The 26,037-nt window shown below is 33.2% G+C and overlaps 1 protein-coding gene across 1 annotated transcript in view; it reads left to right on the top strand.

The window, feature by feature from the left end:
- Positions 1-26,037, top strand: part of LOC126820731 (uncharacterized) — a 62,747-nt gene that overhangs the window by 26,217 nt on the left and 10,493 nt on the right. Inside the window, exons 13-49 of the mRNA XM_050548823.2 lie at positions 749-884; positions 1,909-2,032; positions 2,316-2,419; positions 3,328-3,449; positions 3,811-3,929; positions 4,338-4,441; positions 5,301-5,450; positions 5,735-5,859; positions 6,359-6,493; positions 6,858-7,073; positions 7,445-7,534; positions 7,830-7,910; positions 8,072-8,195; positions 11,250-11,353; positions 12,431-12,536; positions 12,835-12,952; positions 13,761-13,906; positions 14,352-14,472; positions 14,720-14,859; positions 15,212-15,384; positions 15,800-15,975; positions 16,360-16,449; positions 16,818-16,980; positions 17,217-17,315; positions 17,614-17,785; positions 18,198-18,252; positions 18,545-18,693; positions 19,141-19,280; positions 20,062-20,207; positions 20,567-20,759; positions 21,138-21,290; positions 22,118-22,268; positions 22,513-22,634; positions 23,469-23,638; positions 24,125-24,209; positions 24,789-24,903; positions 25,219-25,365. Of these exons, the coding sequence (XP_050404780.1) occupies positions 749-884; positions 1,909-2,032; positions 2,316-2,419; positions 3,328-3,449; positions 3,811-3,929; positions 4,338-4,441; positions 5,301-5,450; positions 5,735-5,859; positions 6,359-6,493; positions 6,858-7,073; positions 7,445-7,534; positions 7,830-7,910; positions 8,072-8,195; positions 11,250-11,353; positions 12,431-12,536; positions 12,835-12,952; positions 13,761-13,906; positions 14,352-14,472; positions 14,720-14,859; positions 15,212-15,384; positions 15,800-15,975; positions 16,360-16,449; positions 16,818-16,980; positions 17,217-17,315; positions 17,614-17,785; positions 18,198-18,252; positions 18,545-18,693; positions 19,141-19,280; positions 20,062-20,207; positions 20,567-20,759; positions 21,138-21,290; positions 22,118-22,268; positions 22,513-22,634; positions 23,469-23,638; positions 24,125-24,209; positions 24,789-24,903; positions 25,219-25,365 (4,864 nt within the window). The remainder of the gene's footprint in view (positions 1-748; positions 885-1,908; positions 2,033-2,315; positions 2,420-3,327; positions 3,450-3,810; positions 3,930-4,337; positions 4,442-5,300; positions 5,451-5,734; positions 5,860-6,358; positions 6,494-6,857; positions 7,074-7,444; positions 7,535-7,829; positions 7,911-8,071; positions 8,196-11,249; positions 11,354-12,430; positions 12,537-12,834; positions 12,953-13,760; positions 13,907-14,351; positions 14,473-14,719; positions 14,860-15,211; positions 15,385-15,799; positions 15,976-16,359; positions 16,450-16,817; positions 16,981-17,216; positions 17,316-17,613; positions 17,786-18,197; positions 18,253-18,544; positions 18,694-19,140; positions 19,281-20,061; positions 20,208-20,566; positions 20,760-21,137; positions 21,291-22,117; positions 22,269-22,512; positions 22,635-23,468; positions 23,639-24,124; positions 24,210-24,788; positions 24,904-25,218; positions 25,366-26,037) is intronic.

The raw sequence follows: 26,037 nt of genomic DNA, 5'->3' as shown, positions 1-26,037 counted from the left end.
TAACAGGAAAGATTCTTATCTCCTAAAATAAAGTGCAATTGTGTGTTAATGCAGCCAGCACAGATAATATGCAACAAATAGCTAAGATGGACAGATTTTTATATCGCTGGAAAAATCATAGTGTGTGATGCAGACTTAAAAAGTAGCTATTATAAGTCTCTAACTCATTATCATCCAAAGTCTTCGACATTAAAAAACACAAATTATTTGTCAATTTAAATCAACACTGATGTTTTGATCTTACCGGGAAAATATGGGCTTCTGATATCCACTATTTAAGACAAAATAAACATTTTACCATTGGTACACGAATTGTGTACCATAATGCGTTTCAGCGCCATTTGTAACAGGGACTCGAAGAACAAGGCTAGACATATTCAACATTTCATGTCAAACGGTGACGCCATATTCTTATCTTGAGAGCACGCGCAATAAATACTATCGATGTAGACTGGAATAACCAGATGCCCGAGAGTGCCATTCGATTGAGACTTCTGCTGTATTTCGCCGAACATAACTGATTTGAAATTAGAGTAAAAACAGAAATGTTTGAATGTAAATCAGTTTATATACATTCATATTATATGCGTTGCGACCCATTTGTGTCAATTTCTAGGTGCCAAATATTAGCGATTTTAATTAGCTCCTTTAACTATGTGTTCCCATGTTCTTATGATATATCTCAGAGCATTATCTTATATAGTATCTGAACTACTAGTAATTTTCTATTTTTCTATTTCTTCAATAGTATGGATCTGAATGTATGTGTGGTAACAGTCATAATAAATATCCTATAACTAAAGAAGCTGCTTGTAATATGAAATGTTCGAAAGATCCTGGTCATAGATGTGGTGGAAATTGGAAAATCTCAGTTTATTCTACTAGTAAGATTCATAATGTCTAGCTAGATGATACCATGTGATTCTCCCGAAAGCCTTCTTTTTCATCATCCAATATTAACATTAGGAGATTGCATCATGTCAGCAAGCGTCAGTGTGTGCTTGCCAGTCACAAGAGAAGGAATTGTTTTGGCATTGTGTTTAATTTATTAATTATCACTGACACATACACTTACAATACAAATCTAAATTTTGATTGTTTTTACTTGATTATTTTGTCTATGGATGTTGTAAAAATATCTTATATTACATTGAAAGACATTCCAAATTTTGATGAGAAACAATGATGTGTGTCATAGAACAAACCATACACCAAAATAATGAATTGTGATTGGACATGTTGGGGGCCTTGCCTTATGTCCATCTATATGAACCTTTTGGATATTGACTTATTTTGAATGGACATCTTCTATATTGGACTGTATTTTGCATGTTGGGCATTTTGGCTTTACACCATTTGGAATGGACAATATCTGCCTGAACCATTTGTTTTAGGACCTAGTGGTTATTGGAACTTTTTCATTGGACATTTTGTCATAACACCATTTGATTGACTGTCTGTCTAGTCATGGTCAAAGACACAAAACACACTTGGCAGGATGGAGATTCTGGCAAAGAACAGCATATAGTTATTCGGATTGGACAAAAACCGAGGTCCTGTGTATACATTGGCGTGCACTTAAAAAAACCTTGACAGTTAGAATTTGATAAAAAAGAGTAGGATGTAGTGAAACTGTCCATCTAAAATTTCTCTCATAGCACACTGTATGGTGTATGGCTATCTTCATTAGCCCAGTTGGTGCAGAACAGTAGGACATTAAACCCCCATTTCATTTCATTTGTACAAAACACATTTGACTTAAACATGTCATTAGATATTAAAAGGAGTGCCCATATAATTAAACGGAACAAAAAAAAAAACAACTGTGAGCTACTATATAATACTTAGTATGACTGTTGGCTACTATCAAATTAGATGCCATTTATATTGTTTATATGAATATTTCAGGAACCGATCAGGTTGTGGAAGGAACGTGTGGTGGATACCCAGGCTATTGTTTTCCTGCTTTTAAATCCAAATCCCAACAAAAGACTTTCCAATTAACTATTTCTAATTCTCAACCATGTTTAACGTAAGTTATCAGAAACTCTTAATTTTTTTTCTTTTGATTTAAAACAGCTATTAATTACTATTTGATTTGCTGATATCTTTAATTTATTTCAATTCTATTTAAAGATTCTTTGGTATGAATTTAGTGTTCTTTAAATCTATTATCTTGTGCTGAGTATGTTAATGTTGATGTATAGTTAAATCTCAGAGCTATTTTCATCAATTAGGCATGATATTGGCGGCTAAATGTTTTAAGTAAGACAGAAGACATTCTCATTAAAGATTAGTTGTATTTTTTATTATAGTAATGTTTGTAAGAATGAAGCAATATGTATTGCTTTAACAGAAGATAAATATAAATGTGCCTGTCAGTCTGGTTATGTTGGTCCATTATGTGATCAGTTACAGAGTAAGTAAGCAAGATATCTTAATGTTTTTAAAGATAAGCTGCAAGAAATCAGATATTAAGGTTATTAATTAGCATCCATAATTCAACTGTATCAAGCACAAGTTCTACAGAATCCTATCCTAATAAAGCTATCAGATACTGACAATCCCAGGCACAAATTCAGTCATTGTATGACACAGTTGTTTTGGTACACACCTTTCGGTTTGGCCCTGGAATAAGCAACTCGGTGAGGAAACACCATGGTCTCGAATATTTTTCAAAGCTACATGGTCTCTAGCATCATATGGGCGTATATCTGGGGTAACTGGAGGTCACTTGGATGGGATATAGTCACACGTGGTCAATTTCAGGTGACACGATCTGTCACCATCTGGTCTCTTGTTCAGACATGAACAGATAAGTTCCGATATGATTGTCACTATTGAGTCATTGATCTGGTACTTGCAGATATGTTCAGATACGCTTCAATACGATCATCAAGAACCGATACCCTCCTCGCATACCCTTACGGAGACTAGAGCCTCAAAATCTGATTCGAATCCTATCCACATCACAAGGTACCCACATTCAGAAAAGTAACTGGTTTTCATCTACTTTTTACCAAAATTTTTTAAAACATTACTCAGCATACGTCTGTGCCCCTCTAGACTCCAGGACCCTGGACAAGTGTCCCTGCTGTCCTTCCCTCTCATAGGCCCTGGGTCTTAAGATACCATAGCTATAACTTTAATTGGAACTGGGAATATGATTTTGATAAATCAGTTTTATAGATCAAAGATTTTAATATTTATATGATTTATATTAATGATTTATATTAATGATTTATATTAATGATTTTAATATTTTCTATTGTATATTAATGATTTTGATATTTATATTGTATATTAATGAATTTGTTTTCTTATCAGCTGTTGTAACTACAAGTGGGTCTGACTGTCCTACTGGTTTACAAGCTGAACAATGTTCTTGTAATGGTCAATGTACTGGTGCTAGGTTTGATGGAGATCTATGTGTTGTTTCAACAGGAAAGGTACACACAGCATCATCTTCAGATTATTTTCAAATCATTAGCAACATTTTAAAAAATCTTTCCAGTGTCTCAACTTTTTTCATCTTTTTTTATCTTTAGAAGCCTCCTCCGCACTACAATACTACATGCCAAATGTTGACAAATTTTCAGTTTATCATAGCTTTGTAAATAGGGTTGTACATTATTTATAGTGGTTTTTAAGGAATTAATTGAATGCTCCTGCAAAATATCTCATGCTTGGTAAACCAATGCTGGGATTTCCGATAATTTGGTGAGCTAAAGTGAAAAAACCCCTTGGAGTTGTCTGAACTTTGGATTTTAATTGACCTATAAATGCATTAGTACATAAATTATATTTTAGCCAAAAACAACATGTCGATATGATGATCCAGGACATGTAACGCTGTTTAATATACTTGGTAAAACAGACGCTTATTGTCCACCAGAAACAGAAATAGTAGGCTGTAGTTACTGGGACAGGTATGTCACATCACTTCTTTTCTATTTATTGTTCTCAAAATAAAGGCCGAAAAAGAGCAATCCACGTAATTAATCTGCATTTTGGACTTTAATGTTCGAAAATTATGTATTTCTTATTTTTTTTGGGTGGGATCGGGAGGGAGGTATTTATTTTGTTTTTACTTTGTTTGTCTGCTTGTTTGAGACATCATCTACTTGGATGTCTTCGCAGGTTGGTTTAGAAATAATTTTTAATTTGTTAGGATTTGACTAATACTTACTTTTTGGGGTGTTCAGAAATTATTCGCTCTAAAACAGGTGAAAAAATAAGTGCGTGTAGGTTTGTTTAGAATATGATGTTATATAAAAATGATTATATTTATTTTCTTGATGAGCGTGGTAGGCTTGGTTATCATTATTCTTTTATAGTAAAAATAAGAAGAAAGGAAATGGTATGGGTGTTATGGATACTGACAGCAGACATTGTTCTATAAAATCTTGTACAACTTGTACAGTTACAGCTAGATGTAAAAGTTAGTTATTTAATAGCTTTATAGTTAGTTATTTAATAGCTTTATAGTTAGTTATTTGATAGCTTTAAAGCTAGTTATTTTATAGCTTTAAAGTTGGTTAGATTATAGCTTTAACGTTAGTTATTTTATAGCTTTAAATACCGGTAGTCTAGAGGTTATCAACTGAAGTTATTGTTCTCTGTTAATACCGTTAGTCTAGAGGTTTTCAGCTGAAGTTATTGTTCTCTGTGAATGCTGGTAGTCTAGACATTATCAGCTGGAGTTATTGTTCTCTGTGAATACTGGTAGTCTAGACATTATCAGCTGGAGTTATTGTTCTCTGTGAATACTGGTAGTCTAGACGTTATCAGCTGGAGTTATTGTTCTCTGTGAATACTGGTAGTCTAGACGTTATCAGCTGGAGTTATTGTTCTCTGTGAATACTGGTAGTCTAGACGTTATCAGCTGCAGTTATTGTTCTCTGTGAATACTGGTAGTCTAGAGTTATCAGCTGGAGTTATTGTTCTCTGTGAATGCTGGTAGTCTAGACAATATCAGCTGGAGTTATTGTTCTCTGTGAATACTGGTAGTCTAGACATTATCAGCTGGAGTTATTGTTTTCTGTGAATACTGGTAGTCTAGATGTTATCAGTTGGAGTTATTGTTCTCTGTGAATACTGGTAGTCTAGAGGTTGTCAACTGAAGTTATTGTAGTTGACGATTAGTTCTCATCTAAAATAATTATTATTATTATTGTTGTCATCTTCAGCAATGTGATACATGAATCATTATTATATTTATAGAAAACTATAAATTAAGTTCTATGATTGTATATTAAAGGATATGATTGTATATTAAAGGATATGATTGTATATTAAAGGATATGATTGTGGTTGTGAGAATAATGGTTTATGTAGTAAAATAACAGGAAGATGTGCATGTCCAGATGGTTATGATGGTGGAACATGTGATATATTTGACTATTGTAGTTTTTATGAAGATAAATACAACAAAACTGCTTGTCGAGCTGGTAAGGTTATTATTATTGACTATTAGCTTGTGAACGCTAATTTATTCTACTTCCTCTACAAGCATCCAAAAATTGCTCTTGTTGAAATGCATTGTGTTGGGGCGTACAAATGGGAGTTTTTGCTGTTTATTACAAATTTTGTACTAAAATAACACTCACAAGTAACCAAAGGACGATACCATGATTTATAAAATATTTTTTGCTGTTTAAAATGATAAGGAGGAAATAAAACAACTGATCCTAATCAGTGGTCAAATGCATTGTATTGTATTGTATTTTATAAGGTGATTGTCAGGCAGTACCATCTAGTGATATTAAAGCTTTTGGTGGAGATACTGCTGGAGATCATTGTATATTCCCCTTTACTTACAATGATGTAATGTTTAGTAAATGTGTTGAAGATAATGAAGTAAGTAATTCTATAAATCTGTTATTAATAATGATATTATGTTTAGTAAATGTGTTGAAGATGATAAAGCTAGTATAAATAAACACCATATAGTTATCACATTTCTTTTTATTTTGAAGTTGATTGATTTATTAATGTGCATGTTTAGATATTATTTGAAAATGATATGATAGAGAACTATGGTTTATTGTCGTCACTACCAGCCACTGTACGTGGTACGTCCACAATTTATAAGAGTTTGCAGGAATTCTTTATTTGGTTATAAGGAGATTAAAGGAAATAATATGGTTAAATGTCATACTTTTCTGAAGATGAGTATACACTGTGCTGCTCTGCCAAGGGTTATTTTAGGTACACGCCGACAAGTACACAGGATCTTGGCTATTCATACCGTTCGAATGACTAGACAATGTACCATTGCTCAGCCAGTCACCCCCCCCCCCCCCGGTCTTAGACCACTGTTTACTTTCTTATTCTTGTACTATTTCTGTTTTACAAGGTGGGTCCACCATTTGCATGTTCTAGTTATTTTGATGGTAAAGATGATTATATAGATTTAGGATACTGGAGTCCAGGGTCAGCTTATTCTATAGCTGCATGGGTTAAACCTGATGTTAAAGATTCAACAAGACGGGTCAGTTAGTAATTTTGTTTAATATTTATGTATGATGCTTGTAGCTGAGGAAAGTTGTATTTGTTTGTAATATAATGTCTTTTAGACATCAATTCATATCAATGTTAATTTGATATACAGATAGATGCTCTCATTTAATTAATTATTAAGACAAAGTTTATCAACCATTTTTATATGGTTTTTGTTCTGTTTTTGTTCTGTCTGTAACAAGCAGATTTCTTTGAGAATACAGCCCTGGCTTGAATTTTGATTTATGTTTGTCAGAGAATTTATTATAAACTTTGTTTAAAACTGGCTCCAGTTACATTTGTTGTTTTAAAAATCAATAATGTCTCCATGTTTTTATTTCTGATATATAATCTAGACTATAGTTGGAGGTGTTAAAAGTTGTCGTGATTTTGGTATTTATATTCAAAATGGTAAATTTATGGCGTTCTATAATTCGGCTTATAACACTACCTGCAGTCAAGCTTTAAGTGGTGGAGCTTATTCTATTGGACAATGGTACCTGGTTGGTGTCAGTAATAATGGTACTGATATATCAGTATTTGTCAATGGGAAACTCGTCAATACTGACCATGTAAGTATTTGAACAATTGTTAAGCCATATTCCAACAGATTAAAGATATATAAGAATATAAGCTAAATTAATTTGAGAAATGTATGACCTTGGAAAAAATAAGCTTTTCACCTTTCTTTACTTTTTCTGCCTACTTGACCATTTATACAACTGATGTACAACTGTTCACAACATTTTCTTTTCTTTTTAAAAAGAGAAATGCATATAATTTCAATTTAAAGTGACCAGATGATGACATGTAATATATCAATATATATAATAACCCTATTGTCTGTCTTATACAGTTCTAAGTTCAAATGGGGAAATTATGTAAAAGGGTCACAACACAATCTATTTTTAGAGAAACACATTCTCTGTCTTTTTTTTAATAGGTTCAACATTATCGAGTTACTTCCTCTACTGGTTTTAGAATTGGAAATTCAGTTTGCTGCCCTAAAGAAACTTTTCAAGGCTACATAAAGGTAAGAAATGCAGCTATAAGAGATATTTGAAAAGCTTTTTAAGATATCTGTTTCTGCTAAAAGTCCATGTCCGGATATCTGACAATGAAGAATACAGCAGAAGAATATATAAGTGTTATTTCAATTAATACCCGCTTTATAATAAACATCCTAGTTATATGATTTTATTTTTCCTGGTGTTTAAAAACATCATGTATGTAGTTTTAGGGTCAAATATGTGACTTATTTCACCTCCAGGAAAAATACTTGGTACTTGGAAGTAGAGTGCAGTGAGAATATGACATTTGTCTTTCAGGCTGTTAAGATATGGAATAGACCTTTATATATGATGGAAATGACATATAGTATGAGTCCTCTAAATGCTGTTAATTCAACGGTAAGTCCGTTCAATACTCAATACATTTCTTCATAGGTGAGTATTTCCTGTGTTATTTATAATCAGACGCATGCAATTGATATATTTCAGTCTTATATATTTACTATTTCTATTAATTGTATTATTCTTATTTTGTTTTTTGTATATTATTTTCTTATCAGTTGGAAGCATTGTATGGTGGATTAGTAGCACATTATGAACTAGGTCATGATGTCAATCTACCATGTCATGGTATAGATCATGGTGGTGATGACTGGAAGATTAAAAACTCTCAAGAATTATCTGGTAATGATGCTATTTTTGTATATTCTTGTCTTATATTTATTATAGAAAAGTACAAGTTAAATAAAATGTGAAATGGGGTGTTCTATAAAGAGTGATCATACTCTTCCTTGTCAATCATTCTGTTACAACTGATTGCTACATGGAAGATCGTTTGGACTTATATTTTATAAGGTGACCCTAGGGGAATAATCATCAATTAAATAATCTACCAACTTAATTTGGATTAAAAGTCCAACAAGAATGAAGGATTTGGTGACGTTTAAAGCGATATGCTCAGGATGTGGTTTCAATCTCAGCTTCTGATAGATTATCTGGCAGCTCTACTGGTGCAGCCCTAGTGGCTAGTATATTATTGTGTTGCATGAATGTGAAAGTTCATTTTGGTCCTTTCTCACAAACAAGAATAAAATTTTTTCTAATTGTCCCCCGCCTTTCGAAGAAAGCAGGGGACTATTAAAATGGGTTCGTCCGTCTGTCTGTCTGTCCGTCCGTCTGTCTGTCCGTCACACTTTTTGGGACACAATAACTCTCTTCCTAATTGAGCTAGAATGTTCAAACTTGGTGTATGTGTTTATTAGGTCAATGCCTTGATGGAGTTCGAAGATGAGCATTTTTCGCTTAGGGTAAGCAGAGATAAGCAATTTGATTGGTTGATGCTTTGGGACACGATAACTCTCTTCCTAATTGGGCTAGAATGTTCAAACTTGGTGTATGTGTTGATTAGGTCAATGCCTTGATGGAGTTCGAAGATGAGCATTTTCCGCTTAGGGTAAGCAGAGATAAGCAATTTGATTGGTTGATGCTTTGGGACACGATAACTTTTAATTGAGCTAGAATGTTCAAACTTGGTGTATGTGTTTATTAGGTCAATGCCTTGATGGAGTTCGAAGATGAGCATTTTCCGCTTAGGGTAAGCAGAGATAAGCAATTTGATTGGTTGATACTTTGGGGCACGATAACTCTCTTCCTAATTGAGCTAGAATGTTCAAACTTGGTGTATGTGTTGATTAGGTCAATGCCTTGATGGAGTTCGAAGTTGAGCATTTTCCGCTTAGGGTAAGCAGAGATAAGCAATTTGATTGGTTGATGCTTTGGGACACGATAACTTTAGTTCTAATTAAGTGAGATTGATGAAACTTGGTGTATAGTTTCATTACAGTAATACCTTGACTAAGTTTGATAATGAGCATTTTCTGCTCAGGGTAAGCAGAGCGATACGCAATTTGATTGGTCGAGACTTTGGAAAACAATAACTCTCCTACTTTGATTGTCCCCCGCCTTTCGAAGAAAGCAGGGAACTATTAAAATGGGTTCGTCCGTCTGTCTGTTTGTCTGTCTGTCCGTTCCGCTTATGGTAAGCAGAGATAAACAATTTGATTGGTTGATCTTCGAATTGAGTAAATGTTCATGCTTATTGTCCCCCGCCTTTCGAAGAAAGCAGGGAACTATTAAAATAGGTTCGTCCGTGTTGCTTGCCATACTTTTTTTTTACCTGAATAAAAAAAGAAATATGCATCAGTTTTTCAACACTTGGTCAACATGATTTACACCAAGAATTTCGTTTTCTTTATTTTTGAATAATACTGAACTACTCGTCTAGACACGACAATTTCAATTATTATCGGAGGGGTAATTGTTTGTGATTGTGAAAAATCACGGACTTCGCATATTACAACAGACCTTTAATGTAACAAATATTTTCTCGTTTACTTCTTAAAAATTATAATCTGTGAAAAATACAAATCGCGAGTTCATGTCAGTTTGCTTATATCGCACGTTTACCGCTATTCAATTACAATGCCAATCAATGGCTCATTAAATAAACCACGTGCTTTGTTCGGTTACGATATCGGTTCACTGTTGTAAAATCTTTTCTTCCCCATAAATCGTACATTCCAATAAAATCGTATTCAATATTTAATTTTAACAAACCTTTTCACATATCACAGAAATGTAAAATAATATTCGGGGAAATTTGACCGTTGATATCTAGGAAATACCTGTTAGCAGACACAGCATGTACAAATTGTAGCCTGGGAGTGGGAGCAGTTTATTAATAGATACATTTGGTACCGTAGTTGTGTAACCAAGGTAGCCTATTCTATAAATAGCGATAGAATGAGTGACAAATAGAATGCCGATAAACCATGAAACAAAATATTCTATGTCATAGTATTTGGTTTTGTGCATAAACAGCTTTATACCGAAGACAACATATTAAAAATAGTAAGTCTACTAAGTGATGACGTCGAGTGAATAATAAAATAAATTAAGCGTCACAAATAGAGCGCGTGCTTTCGCCGTAAAACGGTGTCGTCTGCTAGAAAGACAAAACGTGATTTATCATCACCCAGTTGTGCAAACGAAACGTCTTTATACAAACTTTTCCTTTTTATAAGCTCGTTTATATAGTTTATGCTTTAGTTCTTGAAGAAGCTTTCCAATGTATTACCCCTGTAATTCCTCCTCTTTTATCTGTACAATATTTTCGAAAAAAATGAAACGAAATCCACTTATGTATACATTTAGGTTACATTATAGCCTACATGTCCCGACACCGACTCAACTTGCCACATTACAAGTCATAATATTATAACCAGGTATTGATAAAAGCATCAATTGAGCAATTCCAATACAATCCAATACAATGAATATAGGCAAGGTAAATAAACAAATAAATGGAAAAAACAAATTGAAAAAGAAACTATTATAAATTAATTAAATATGTAGTATGCAATAATGAATTGACATTTAATGACAGAAAGAAAACAGTGAACTTTGCACAACTTGCAGCAAGATGGAAAATAGACCCGTTGATACAACCAAACTCTAGATCTGTAGGCATAGAGCATGTTTTCCCCTTAATATGCTATAATTATTCCATCAAAAACATTGTATGCTTAGACTATAAGTAAAGATATACTGTTTGATTGTTCAATACTTTGTAAAAGATAATTTGTGATAAATTTATATGTGTCCTCTAATTATTTTCCTATTTCGGCGGGGGACATCAGCCTCACTGTTGGCTTGTTCTGTTTTCTTTATTGTGAAAAGGTATCCACTGCAATGTGACGAGATTCTACGTACCTCAAGGAGTGACAGCCTATGTAAAACCGTATGATGGATCAACCAAAGGAAGCTTTGAGGTTTATGCTTTGGTAGGTTCTTCTTTGTTGTTGTGGATATAAGTTACAATGGGGAGTATAATTTATACAATTACAGTTATTTTAAAGGGCCACCAACTGTTTGGGACCTGTCTCTCAAGACAAAGTAATCAAAAGAATTTAACGTATCTAAGATATAAAGAGAAGCTGCATCCTGTTTTAGGTAATTTTAAAAGGTCGCAACCTAGAGGCTTTAGTTGGGAATTATATTGGGGCCTCCTCTATTAAATTTAAAAATTCAGAGCTAAAAACGGAATATGTGGACTATTCTGGCGCAATTTACATAGGAGTTTATTTGGCTATGCGCAGCCTTTTTTGCATGAAAACTCCGCACTAGGAAGATAATACACCACTTTTGTTACGATAATGTTTGAATTATAGTTCAAATTCTAACATCACATCAATGATCAACATCAGAACTCAAATTCTTTCAGTAACAAGGGTACACCATTTTTTTCAGCACAAGGTTTTTCTTATTTTCGAAGCACAAAATTTTCATTTCAACGCACATTCGTGCTCCAAGGCACATCATTTTAGGCCCTGCTCTGCTCCTCCATTCCTCTGGTCCCGCCGTCTCCCCTCGTCTCTCATCTGCATCCTTCTAACTGTCAGCAAACTGATGATTATATACCTTTCAACTGGATCTACACGCATGAGATCATTACTATATATGCCGTTTACACGTTATCTTCATTAGCTGGCTGTTATAAATATATATGGAATTGATAGTCTTTAATTAGTGCATAGCTGTTTAGAACAAAATGTATAGTGAAAAGCCAATATCATATATTATCAAAACCAGCTAGTATCAATAAGTTCACTGCATTTAAATAATAGTTCTTATTTTATATGATAGACAATTTTATAAAAGTTATTGAGCACTTTGTCGCATATTTCATTGACTAATTAATCTAAATGGAATAATACAGATTATAGCTATCGGCTTGGGTTTTATTTATGAGATGTTCTCTAAAGTGGAGTATTGTAGCTTGTTGAATTTCCTCTTATGTACAGGTTACAAGTTGGTTAAATAACAATATTTAAAATGAGAACTGATTATTAATCTTATAGGATATTCAGATAGATGGTGCATTAGATGCTAATGCTGCAGGTTATAAAGGTGGAGCATCACCAAAAACATCTGGTCAAGATGGAATACAGGGGGAATCTTACAGTGGTAAGGAAAGTAATGCTTCCGTCATTTAAAAGAACCCAATCCATTTATACCTGTTTTACCAATTTTGCATATTCGTTATAAAACCTATTCAGTTTTGCAATTTTATGATAAAAGATTTGATGATCTGAAAATTGGTAATGCAGAAATTGCCGCATACATTAAATCAAGGTTTCAGTGTAGTCCGTAAGATACTAATTTGTATTATTTCATTTATAACTTAACTCCACAGAATGTTTTAAGAATGTACCAAAATTTTAATTTGATATTGTATATGTTAATACATTACATTATTCTTTAGGACTGGGAAGTCCTTTAACAACTGCAAATAGAGGTGGTGGTGGTGGCGGTACAGGAGGCCACACAAATACCAAGGGTATGGCTAGACCAGGTGCTGGAGGTGGTTATGCTGTAACAGGGTACTCATTTCTTTTATTTTAGTATTAACTTGTGTTTTTTGTAAACTTAATATTGATAATATAACACAGTCGGCAGATCTTTAGTTTGAAACCCAACAATCTGACTCCTTATTGCTTTTTAGGGATTGTTAGTCAGTTTTTAAAAAAACTGAAGAAACTCCATTTAAAATCTTGTCGTCATGTGTTGAAGAAAATAAATTGGAACAGCAGACCAAGGATTAAAGGAGCTAAATCGCTAATATTTGGGGCCTAGAAATTGACAAAAATGGGTCGCAACGCATATAATAATGTAATATGAATGTATATTAACTAATTTATATTCAATCGTTTCTGTTTTTACTGTAATTTCTAATCAGTTATGTTCGACGAAATACGCCAGAAGTCTCATGTGAATGGCAATCTTTAGCCTCTGGTTTTTCCAGTCTACACCGTTGGTATTTATTGCACATGCTCTCCAGATAAGAATATAGCGTCACCATTTGACATGACTTGTGGAATATGTCTAGCCCTGTTCTTTGAGTCCCTTGTTCCAAATGGCGCTGAAACACATTATGGTACACGATTCGTGTACCAATGGTAAAATGTTTATTTTGTCTTGAATATTGGATATCAGAAGCCCATCTTTTTCTTGTAAGATCACAAGACCAATGTTGATTTGAATTGACAAATAATTTGTGTTTTCAATGTCGAAGATTTTTGATGATATTGAATTAGAGACTTAGCTACTTTAAGTGTGTCAGTTATGGTCCATGAAAGACAATGGCCTAACACAGTTGTGTAACACAACCTAACTTTGATTTTATTTCAGGCAGAAGCCAGTACCAAGAGCTAAGGGAGGGTCTGGGTGGCCATCTCCAGGGGCCCCATATGGTAATAATGCACTAGCTATTTTGTATTTGGGCTCTGGAGGAGGAAGTGGTGGAAATGCAAAAGTTTTAACGGCAACACCCCCAGGTATGCTAATTGCTAATGTCAAAGCAAGTATTAATACCATCAGTCAAAATATATAATGTCAAAGCTAGCTATAGTACTAATACTATCAGGCATAAAAGTTAGGTCCATTCCAGTATTAATACCATCAGGCATCTTATTAAGGTAATTTTAAACAACTAGTACTTGTACCTTCAGACATATGTCTTAATGTCAAATTTAGTATTAATACCATCAGATGTGTAAGCTTATGTCAAATCTAGTATTAATAACATCATATTACGTGTAAGCTAATGTCAAATCTAGTATTTATACCATCAGACGTGTAAGTTGATGTTAATACCATCAGTCATGTAAACTAATGTCAAAACGGTGCTGATACCATCAGGCATGTATAATGTCAAAGCTATTTTTTGATATCGATTGGAAAAGTAAATTGATAATTTGTTGTTTGTATTGCCTATCTTAGGTGGTAGAGGAGGGAATGGTGGAGGTATTATTGGACTGTATGCTAGTCGTAATGTTAAAATAACAGGAATTGTTTCTGTAAATGGAGAAGATGGTCATGGTGACATTGTGTCCAGCCCAGGGTAAGAACCATGCATGTCAGTTTGCATTCCCCTTCTTTAAACACTCATAACTTAAGAAAGCAAACAAACATTAACTATGTGGAATTACTGATAACAAGAGTTTTACCTAAATAACATTTCTTTTCAGGAAACGAAAACTAATTGCCACTTGAATGTATTGTATTCAAAAGCATTCAATTATATTCTTACTCTTGTGATTAGATATTTAATGATTAAAGATCTAATTTTTAACATATTTATGTTGTAGTTGTCAAAGATGTCCTCTAATTTGTCAAGATCAAACTCATTGTACAGCAAGTAACAATAAAGCATGCTGGGATCTGTCTGGAGCAGGAGGAGGTGGTAGTGGTGGTAGTATTTATATCGCAGGTCAACTTGTAGATATTGGTAAGATATTCGTTCAGTCTGCTAATTGGTCAATCTGCTGAATAGATTCAGATTTTATAGAAATTTAAAAAGTTCTCTCTGCATCTTAGAGAGATTGGTATAGGTTAGTTTTTCATATAAAAAGTGAGGAGATTAATGGGTCCTTTGAGGTTCCTTAGGAAACTTGAGTGGATTAAGGGTGCTGACTGGGTCCGGCAAATACCCAAGGCAACTTGGATAAATTAATTGGGTCCTATTATAACAATATATGCAAAATTGTTTGTATTGAGGCCTGATAAATGCAATATTGATACTTTAGTCATTTTTAAACTGTCATGTGTTGGAATACTATAATTTATCCATGTTTGAGCAGGTCATAATCGTGTATGGGCTGTTGGTGGTAAAGGTGGTTATGGTGGAGCTGCTGGTTGTGGTGGAGATGGTTCTATAGGTCGCATACATGTTGATGCTCAAACATTTAAGGGATACATCGCCCAAAATCTAAATGGTTTCTTACACACTACTCTAACTCAGTCACATTATACAGTGAGTGTTTTCAAATTTTTTTTCATGATCAGTAGTAAAGAAATATTGATTTTTGTTGGTTTGCTGCAAGTGAAAAGAAAACACATTATTATTTGTCAAGATCTTTGATAATAATCACTCATGAATTACTAAAAAAGCATATCCCCTCTCCTTTCATAGTAGGAAATATAAATGCACAAACTGATTTTATAACTGTTTTGTGTGGGTTAAATAGATTTTCTAGAGAATAGAGTAGATGTTTATCTGTAAATGTTGGTTATATAGTGATATAGCAGATTCTTAAAATTTCAACACAACAGTGGAAAATTTATCTTTTTTATGATTGTCCATTCCTTAGAAAGCTTTTGGCGATGAATACCCTTTCATCTTGTGATTCGTTAAGATATTATAATTTCTTTAACCATATATTTATTAGGATTTATCAATACCGGGTCAAAAATTAATATATCCACAAACAGCTCTTTGGGGCAACGAGGTCTATAGAGGCTGTTTTCAGGATGATTCCAAAAACCGACATTTTTATAAGCAAGTCGGTACAGCTGCTGCTGATGCTAAAAAAATGACACCCCAGAGTTGCATAAAGCTTTGCAGGTAAGTTTATGCAATCCTTCATTTCTTAAGTTTTTGGACAAGGAACTGGCCCAAACCCTACTCATCTTGTTATTCTTCTTCTTCTTTTTCTTGGGGGCGTTACTCTTCGAAAAAAGCCTACAGAGTAAGGTACGGCCAATTCAAGTGTGATGGAGACAAAACTTGTGCATCAATTTATAAACTTCGATTTTCGATATGAGGTCACAATTCAAAGATGGCAGTGATGACACCATGCTCAGTTCCAGGTCTATAGTACTTGTTTAGTATTTGATTTACACAGGAATTATTATAAATTAATTGAAGTGGTTTTTGATGATTCAGCATTCGCCATTACCTGACCATTTAACACTTCATTAAATTATCAAATACCGTATCTAATTACAGAAATGCTAATTTTAAATTTGCTGCTGTTGAATATGGAAGAGAATGTTTTTGTGATAATGGATTTGATTGGTCGTTAAAGAAACCAGATGCGTAAGTAAGCCAATAATGAAGTCCATTATCTTTCCAGTAATTATTAAATAGATCACACTAATAATTTTTTTCTTTGTGCTAATAAATATTTATTAAACACACATAGAAACATTATGTTATTGTATTATTGTTTAGAGTAATTTTGAAAATTGCACTTAGTTTTCTTGGTGAGTCATGAACCAATTTTAAAATTTGGTTCTGGCAGATTAAAAAGAAATAAAGAAGAAAAGACACTGGATTATAATCTTTTATGTAGTAATCAATTATTGGCGAAAATATTATATAAAGCTCTTTTTTTAGACAGGATGTAAATGAGTACCATATTTATTACAGTATTACATTCAATACTTAGTGTTTTTCTTTTAAAGTGACTGTAATATGCCATGTACTGGAGATAAACTTCAGTATTGTGGGGCAGCAATTAGGATGGCTATATATGGACCTCATCCTCAAACACAAACTCCAGGACATAATGGAGTTGTACAGAAATGTCAGCCATGGTGTGTAACAGCAGATGCCGATACCTCAGACGTAAGATATATTAAAATCATAGTTTAGAATCTTAGTTGCCTCTTAGAAATAGTAGCACACTCGTAAAAATAAAGATTTTATCACCATGACATATGAACCTTTGTGCAATTCCAACTAACTGAATAGGTACATATAATTATGCTTTTCATGCAACCAGAGGGTTAAAAACTTACATATAGATATCTCCTTGATGTGGAATAAACCGAAATATAGAAGGTGTTTACATATTATTTCAGCCTAAATGGGGCCAATGTGATTTGACTAGTCAGAAGACATCATCATATAAAATACATTGTCAATGTCCAGCAGGAAAGATGGGTCCAGCATGTAATCAGGTAAATCCTTATATAATTTTTCTTCTTGGCAAATTTCAATCAGTAAAATAATTTATTCACAGTTTCCTCCATTTGGTTTTATAATATGTATAAGCCAGATGTTCAAATCAATTTTCAAAATGTCTTTAAAATGATGTAGAAAACTTTGTCAACATTTACATGATTGCAACAGTGTTGATCAGGCTATACCGGTATTTGGCTATTCGTGACTAAAATAAATATGAATAGATAAACTTCATTTTTCAGTTTCAAAATGGCTATTTGTTTTATTATCCTTTCTTTTTATTTCCAATTTCAGTTTTGTCAGAATTCAACATGGGGTTTAAGTTGTAGAAATAGATGTAGTTGTAATATGACTACTACAGCCGAGTGTAATGCTATTGATGGTTCCTGTCATTGTAAACCAGGATTTACTGGTGATACATGTCAAAATACATGTCAACCAGGATTCTTTGGACAAAACTGCAAAAGTAAGTAATTTTGTTATCAAAAGTGCTGGTGATATACACCTTGGTTCCATTTTTCTACTTGGCTATATATGTCGGTCATGACAGCTTGTGTTAAAATTTGACAAAAATGTCTTGGGACCAATCAGACAATTTACATGCTGTAAAATTAACATATTTTTTAAACTTTCAAAATGTTTTGTAAGGTGACAAGAAAAGTCCTGTCACATCTTGTGTAATGAGTTTGAGTATATGTGCGCCATGTGCAGGGATTTAACACTTCATAAAGTGACATATTATTATTTTCTTTTAAATAATTAATAAGTAGTATAGATTTTCAGTATTTTAGATAAATCAAAAGAAGAGGTCAATATTTGTGTTTTGTTATTAAAACTAAGTTTGCTTACTTATATGACTGTCTTTGGTTTTACATCAGCTCAATGTAATTGTAAAGAAACAGAAGAATGTGATCCAGTTAGTGGTACCTGTAGGTAAGATATAAGATATAAGTATTTATGTTGAATTATTGATAAAAGGAGCTTATATATAACTTACTTGCTACATATGTTGGTAGTTTAAAAATAATAGTTTGTGTCGAGTGGACGTTAAAACCCATTTCTCTCTCTCTCTCTCTTTTTCTCAAATATTACATTTAAAAACTCTAATTCTTAATTTGTAGGCAACCAAAATAAGGTTTTAATATTGCTGACAATACATTCTCCTGCACAACGCAGATCCCAATTATTATTATCATCATTCAAGTAAAGAGACTGTCTGTTTCAGGTGTAAAGATGGTTGGACTGGCACAGCATGTAAAATACCATGTCCTCCAACGTTTTTTGGAAGGAACTGTAGTCAAAAGTGTAATTGCAATCAGGGGTCGTGTTCACCAGAAGATGGAACATGTGATTGTTTTCCAGGATATAAACTACGTAAGATTTTAACATTTGTGACGATTTCTTAATTTGTACAACTGTTTTGAGAAAAAGATTTCATTTTGTTCTTCTTACTAAATTGACCAGAGCTGTGTAGAGCTGGTATAGTTTTAAAATGGTCATATCAACGATATTTTAATAATTTAGTACACACATTTTAAAACATAAATTTGTTAATCATTTGGAACATTTGGATCGTAAATTTGTTAATCGTTTTGAACACCAGAATTATAAATTTGTTAATCTTTTTGAACATCAGGATAGTAAATTTGTTAATCATTTTGAAAATCAGGATTGTAAATTTGGTAATCATTTCAAATATCAGGATTGTAAATTTGTTAATCAATTTGAACATCAGGATTATAAATTTGTTAATCATTTTAATATGTTCTATGTACCAAATGGATTAACGTAAATCACTACCAGAGAAAATATATTTTTCAGCGTTTTGTGCCGAGATGTGTGATCCGTATAATTATGGTCCTAACTGTATGTCTGATTGTGATTGTTCTAACCAAGGATGTAACAGATTAACTGGTGTATGTAATTGTGGAGCGGGATTAACTGGCAGTAGATGTGAACAGGTAAGAAAAATATAAACACAGTTTGAAGTAAAACCATTCCTGTTATGGGGGAGTGAAGTCTAATTCAGAGTAAGAAATTTATGCCCTCATTGTAATATTTCCTGTTAATATCTGGCTTTTTCTGAACAAGCAGGTTTTTTAAATCATCTAAATGCAATCAGAAGCAGAAGAGTGTCCATATAATTGGGTTGATAAAACTTTGGAGTGTGCCTTCATTATCCCAATCACTCATTTATGTAGAAAGTTGTTTCTAGCGGCTTTTATTTATCTATTATTAGAAAATAGAAGTAGGTGGACAATCTACTTTAAGTGTCTAATCGTAAGTTGAGGGATCTTTAATCCCACGCAAACTATAATTTTGTAAAAGTTGCATGGTTCACTTCCGATCATATCAGTATGTAAAAAGATGAACTGAAACTTTGTCGAAGTTCGGCACCATCGTCATAGAATATAAACAGGATATGGTCAAAAGCAGTGTCAACTTAAATCTTTCAATCTGAAAGAATCCAAGCAGGGAGATTACATATACTGTTTTCTTGATTAAATGTGAAATAATCCATTTGAGTGCGATCTAGTCTGCGGTTAGGCTGTGAAAAATTAGATATTGTCCTAAAAAATGCAAATGACAATCATTGATTTTAAGTACGGTATTGTGTATAATTTTTACAGCTGCCCAAAGGGAACCTGAAATGATGAGAGGTAAAATTTATATTTTATAGAGCTGTTAAAATGTGTGGTGATGTGTGTAATATATCAATTAGTTTGTATTTTTATTTTTAAGAACTGTCCTCATGGTACATGGGGTGATGGATGTAGTAAGACCTGTAAATGTGATAATGATGCTGGTTGTGATGGGGTCACAGGTGAATGTTCCTGTCCACCAGGGTATGTTGGTGAGGCTTGTGATTCAAAGTGTTCTACTGGAAGGTGAGATATGCAGTATTTATGACCATATTTATTGTCCTGGTAGTAGGGTAGCCATATTTCTCAGACAGAACAGTGACAGGGGGAAAATGAAGTTAGTTCCTTCAATTTACAGCACATGAAATCACACAATATATATCTCTATGACAATTGCTTCTATCTTTGTTGCCCACAAAACCAATATACTTTAAAATTATTTTGTGGGGATGTCATGCCTTGCCAATCTAAATAAAAATAGTCAATGTATCAAAGGCATGCCAGAATGCAGGATAGGAGCATGTCTCCCATTTTCTCAGCTTCTGAATTTCAACATACCGTGGTCAAAGATATTTTTCAAAATATTCATGTTTGTTTCCCATCAGTTATGGTCAGGATTGTATCCAGCAATGCCCTTGTGTGGCCAATCAGTCAACTGGGTGTGATAATGTATTGGGAACATGTTTATGTAAAGCAGGTTTCCAAGGTAACCATTGTGAGAAGCCATGTTCTGTTGGATTATATGGACCCAATTGTGGTCTAATATGTTCCTGTTTGAACAAATCACCATGTGATCCCGTAAGTTTATTTTGAATTGATCACAAACAAAACTACATTCATATGCTAACGCTTTCACCGCGATAGCGGCGGCTCTTCAGGCATTTATTAAACAATAATTCAATTAATAATTATTGTCTAAAACACATAAACATATGGCATTGTGTAATCAAAATAAAAACCAATGTAAAGTATAATTGAACATAAATTATGTTAGAATTCATCGATTTAAATATTTTTGATACCAAAATTCTTTTGTATAATATGCTTTTGATTGTGTATGACTTAAACTATTTTTGGAACCATTATTCTGGCAGTTCGGGTCTTTAACTAATAATGCCACACCTTTTATTATTTTTAACTGGAAGAGATGTCTGGTTATCAACATTATTATTTCAGGTAAGCGGTAAATGTAAATGTTTACCTGGGTTTTTAGGATCTAAATGTGAACAGCCGTGTCCCGACGGAAAATATGGCGTCAGCTGTACTAAGAACTGTAACTGTCAAGATGGCACAGTCTGTAGTAAGAGAGATGGAACTTGTATTTGTAAGGTATGTCTACATTATACTTACCATCACAGACAATGTTTATTGTTAAATCTGTTATTAAAGATATTTTTAAGTGTATGTTTACAACAGAAGAATTCTGAATTAGGATGAGGTCAATTGGAATAAGGTGTAAACTTAAAGGACAATATTGGTGTCAGTCATTATTACATATGTGATAGAACTGGTTAAATACATTCCAAATATAATTTTAACACATAGATCATTGCTACGGGAGACTTGTAACAAGCACGTGAAGAAACGGGAAGTGACGCCAAACATGACAAACACGAGTTGTCTTTCTATATAACAGACTGAAGTAACGAGCGGTAACAGACAAACGATCGAATGTCATTTCACTGATAATTCCGTTGAAGTTGAAAAGTTATTATATGGGACGATGAGAGGGTATCTCACAATTCAAAAATAGAATTGGCTGTCATGTTTGACGTCACTTCCCGTTTCTTCACGTGCTTGTTAGAAATCTCCCGTAGCAATGATCTCTGTGTTAAAATTATATTTGGGATGTATTTAACGAGCTCTATCACATATTTTATAATGACTGACACCAATATTGTCCTTTAACTAGGCAATTTAGAGAAAAAACAAAGAGGTCAACTACTACCACGATTCAAGTAATAAATGGAGGTTACTGAAACATGGCGATGTTGCCATGAAATTATTAGTATTATCAAATGTAAATGCAGTTTGGATGAGTGCGTCGATTCGATTAAATTTTTGTAAGGGGGTATTTTTGGAAGTGTATAATCTTGTATATTTGTTTTCTGTTCTGGCTGCTGTCCCATAAACTTCTATACACCTTTTATTTTCAGGGTGGAAATTGTCAATGTCCGCCAGGTTTTTATGGTCCGAATTGTAAAAATGTGTGCAAATGTCTCCATGGTAGCTGTGATCAGGTCAGTGGACAATGTAACTGTTTACCTGGATGGATTGGAACGGTTTGTGATCAGAAATGTCAAGCAAGTAAGAGAAGAGTATTTTATTTTCCGCTTTAAATATGAAACTATAACAAGGATTGGGATGTTTTGTTTTACTTTTAATGTGTATTAATTGTCAGTGTACATTCTCCTTACCAACTGTCAATGTTTTTTACATGCACATTGATAAACCTTAAGTTTCTCTCTTCTACAAACAACTACGCATCTTTCTGCTCTTCTTGGCTTACACTGTGTGAATATTTACTTAATGAATACAATTATTTCTACAGATAAATATGGTAAGGATTGTTCAGGACAGTGTAAGTGTAATACTGGTAAATGTGATTTTGTTGATGGATCGTGTATGTGTAATTCAGGATTTACTGGAGATCAGTGCACCATAACATGTGGGGTAAATATCAATCCAATTAAAACACAGATCCTAGTTCATTTCGTTTTTATAGTTCAAAATTTCGTTTTACTTGCCTTTACTACACTATGATCTGGAAGAGTTGTTATCATTGACGTGTTCTTCTGAATGGTGTGAGGGATTAACCAATAAAACGGTCTGTTACGGCGAGCTTTAGGCATGTTTTGCACATAACTGTAATCCACTAGTAACATCAATGCTGATTGGTTAATGAAATGTCTGACGTCATAGGGTAAAAAACTGCTCGTATGACCTCTGATGCAACCTATCACTATAACCGGTCAGATCTTCATGTAGTGTAGGCCATCAAAAGTATAAAAAAACGAAACGAAATATAGATCTGTATTTTAATCAAATTGGGTAAATATATCAGTTTATATTAAAGTATATATGATCTATCTGTACATTGTTTAGAGGATAGATATTGGTCCTGGCAGTGTATTCATATGAAGTAGGTTCAGATTAACCATTGAGGTTTTCTAAATCGGAAAATTGATTTGACTACCAAGTCATACTCCAAACTAAAAATAGCTATAGATATTAGACAATACACAATAAAAGTTTACAGGTAATTCATCTATACCATGTACAAAATGCTCACAATAGTATGTTATGTAGGTGTTTCATTTAATCGTCAAAATTACTAGCTAATAAACAGTATTCAGCCCTTAATTTTAAATATGGATAGTGATTATTGCCTTTCGGTGTATTTATGAGTGTCCTTTAGAGGGTAGGGTATGCTTGATATTTTAAAACAACTTATAATAATTATACTACTTACCATTCCCATTGTTAATAGTAAGTATTTATTTTCAGGGTTCAACATATGGTGTAGACTGTCAAACACCATGTCCCGCTTGTGTTCATGCCACAGGTTGTAGTCCTGTGAATGGAACATGTATCTGTTCAGCTGGTTACCTAGGCAAACAATGTGATGAGCCATGTCAGCCTGGTTTCTATGGTGATGGATGTAAACAAAAATGCAAGTAAGATACGCTTTTCAAGTTTTGGTTTTCCCACAATGCAGATATCAACAATTATATACATAGAGTTGACACTTTTGGTACAAGAAAACCTCTAAATGCCACATCAATAGATAAATTCATGTATGAATTATCTGGTCCATCAGAAACAAATAACAAAATGCGTAATATTTTTATGCAACAGTATATGAATTTTGTTGGTTATATGACATTGTAATTTCTTCATAAGACCCATTCAATTAGGATTTGTTTTGATGTCCTGAGGTCCCTGTACACCTTGGCGTGCAAGTAAAAGATCCCTTTACAGTTTGAATTCAATTGCTGTCTGGGCAAGATTTGCCTCATAGCACCCTGTATGACATATGCCCATTTTCATTATCCCAGTTGGTTAAAAAACGTAGGACATTTTCTTTGGTGACTTTATTGAAGCGGATGTGTGATATAAAAAGTTTTTAGAACATTTTACTGTATGAAGATTATATATTACAGGTGTTCAACTAATGGATATTGTAATAGTGTAAATGGTACATGTTATTGTAAACCCGGTTTTAGTGGACCACAATGTAATACTACTGTAAGTAGTAGCTATAGTAGTTTAATGTGTGTGTGCTGTAGATCAAATTGAACTGGTACTGATTGAATGGGAATAGGGTTTGCTTGCTTAAGCAGCATGGATTCATCCCAATTTTATAAACCCCTTTGTGCATCAAATTGTTGTTGGTCCTGAACTGAATGCATTAATTTTACATGGTTTGTCATACTGTGTGTCTGTGTGTGTGTGTTCGGAAACCTCACCATAACAATTCTTAAACTATATGGGTGTGTTGTCCATTGAAGCTTACCATGTCAATGAGTCAATGACCATAATGTTTGTGTGTTGAGTTGACCATCAAGTCATCAACCATTTCAGTGATTGCACTGTGGGTGTTTTGTATGTGGAAAGTAAAGAAAGTAATGACAATCATAACCTTCTAGACTACTATCTCGCTGGTGATATATTTTGATTATTGTTCCCACAATAATCATTTGATGATATAAGCCATTGAACCTTGCCAATATTAAACTTACAGCATCACAGTCGTTCATTTCATTTCATTTCTTTGTAAAAATAAAAATAAGTATAATCAAATATTTTTTAAATTTCTGTTAAAAGTGTGCTGATGGTAATTGGGGACCTGGTTGTATAAATCAATGTGATTGTCCTACTCATTCTATTACATGTGATAAATCTACAGGATTATGTGTCTGTAACCCAGGTTTTACTGGAGGTAAATATCAATACATTTTCAAAATCATAAACATCATTTTATTTTTTATCTACATCAAATTAGAAACTGACTGTTTTGAAAGTGTTTTAATTGTAGATAGACTCATTAAATGTAGTGCTTTTAGCACTAAATAGATAGATTGGAGTACACTATAAATATGCATTATTATTACTAAATTTAATAAATTACTCCAAAAATTATTCAAATTGACCAATTTTAAGTTAAATGACTTCATCCTTTAAGTTTATATTTCATTAGTTTCTACTGAATTCACAACCCCAATAGCATCAATAAGCCCATGTTTTTATTTTTCAGTAAAATGTCGTCAGAGTTGTGTCCAAGGTTTATGGGGTACAGATTGTAGTAATACATGTAAATGTAATGGTACAACTAGTCTATGTAGTCCATTAGATGGTGCTTGTCAATGTTCACCTGGATATGTAGGACCTACATGTGATCAACGTAGGTTATTAAACAGTTCTTATTGTTCATTCTTTGATGAAAAGGTGTTAGTTTTTAACAACTCAACAATAACAAAACTTTAAGTAATAACACAAAACTCTTGAATACAAGGCCACAATCAATTTCATGTTCTACAAACTTTCAATAAACCAATTCTATGTTTTACCACCTTTCTATCAAACTATTCCATGTTTTACCAACTTTCTATCAAACTATTCCATGTTTTACCATCTTCCAATCAAATTATTCCATGTTTTACCATCTTTCTATCAAACTATTCCATGTTTTACCATCTTCCAATCAAACTATTCCATGTTTTACCATCTTTCTATCAAACTATTCCATGTTTTACCATCTTTCTATCAAACTATTCCATGTTTTACCATCTTCCAATCAAACTATTCCATGTTTTACCATCTTTCTATCAAACTATTCCATGTTTTACCATCTTTCTATCAAACTATTCCATGTTTTACCATCTTTCTATAAAACTATTCCATGTTTTACCATCTTTCTATCAAACTATTCCATGTTTTACCATCTTTCTATCAAACTATTCCATGTTTTATCCACTTTCAATCAATGAAACTGTCAATCACAACAAAGGATTGTAATCAAATTTGGTAGGTATGCTGCTTGGACGGTACTCAAGATTTGGAAAATTTAGACTGT

The sequence above is a fragment of the Patella vulgata genome, chromosome 5 (genome assembly GCF_932274485.2).
Source record: "Patella vulgata chromosome 5, xgPatVulg1.2, whole genome shotgun sequence".
NCBI classification, from domain to species: Eukaryota; Metazoa; Mollusca; class Gastropoda; family Patellidae; genus Patella; species Patella vulgata.
Note: the sequence above shows the minus strand (reverse complement) of the source record. Positions and strands in the feature narration are given on the sequence as shown.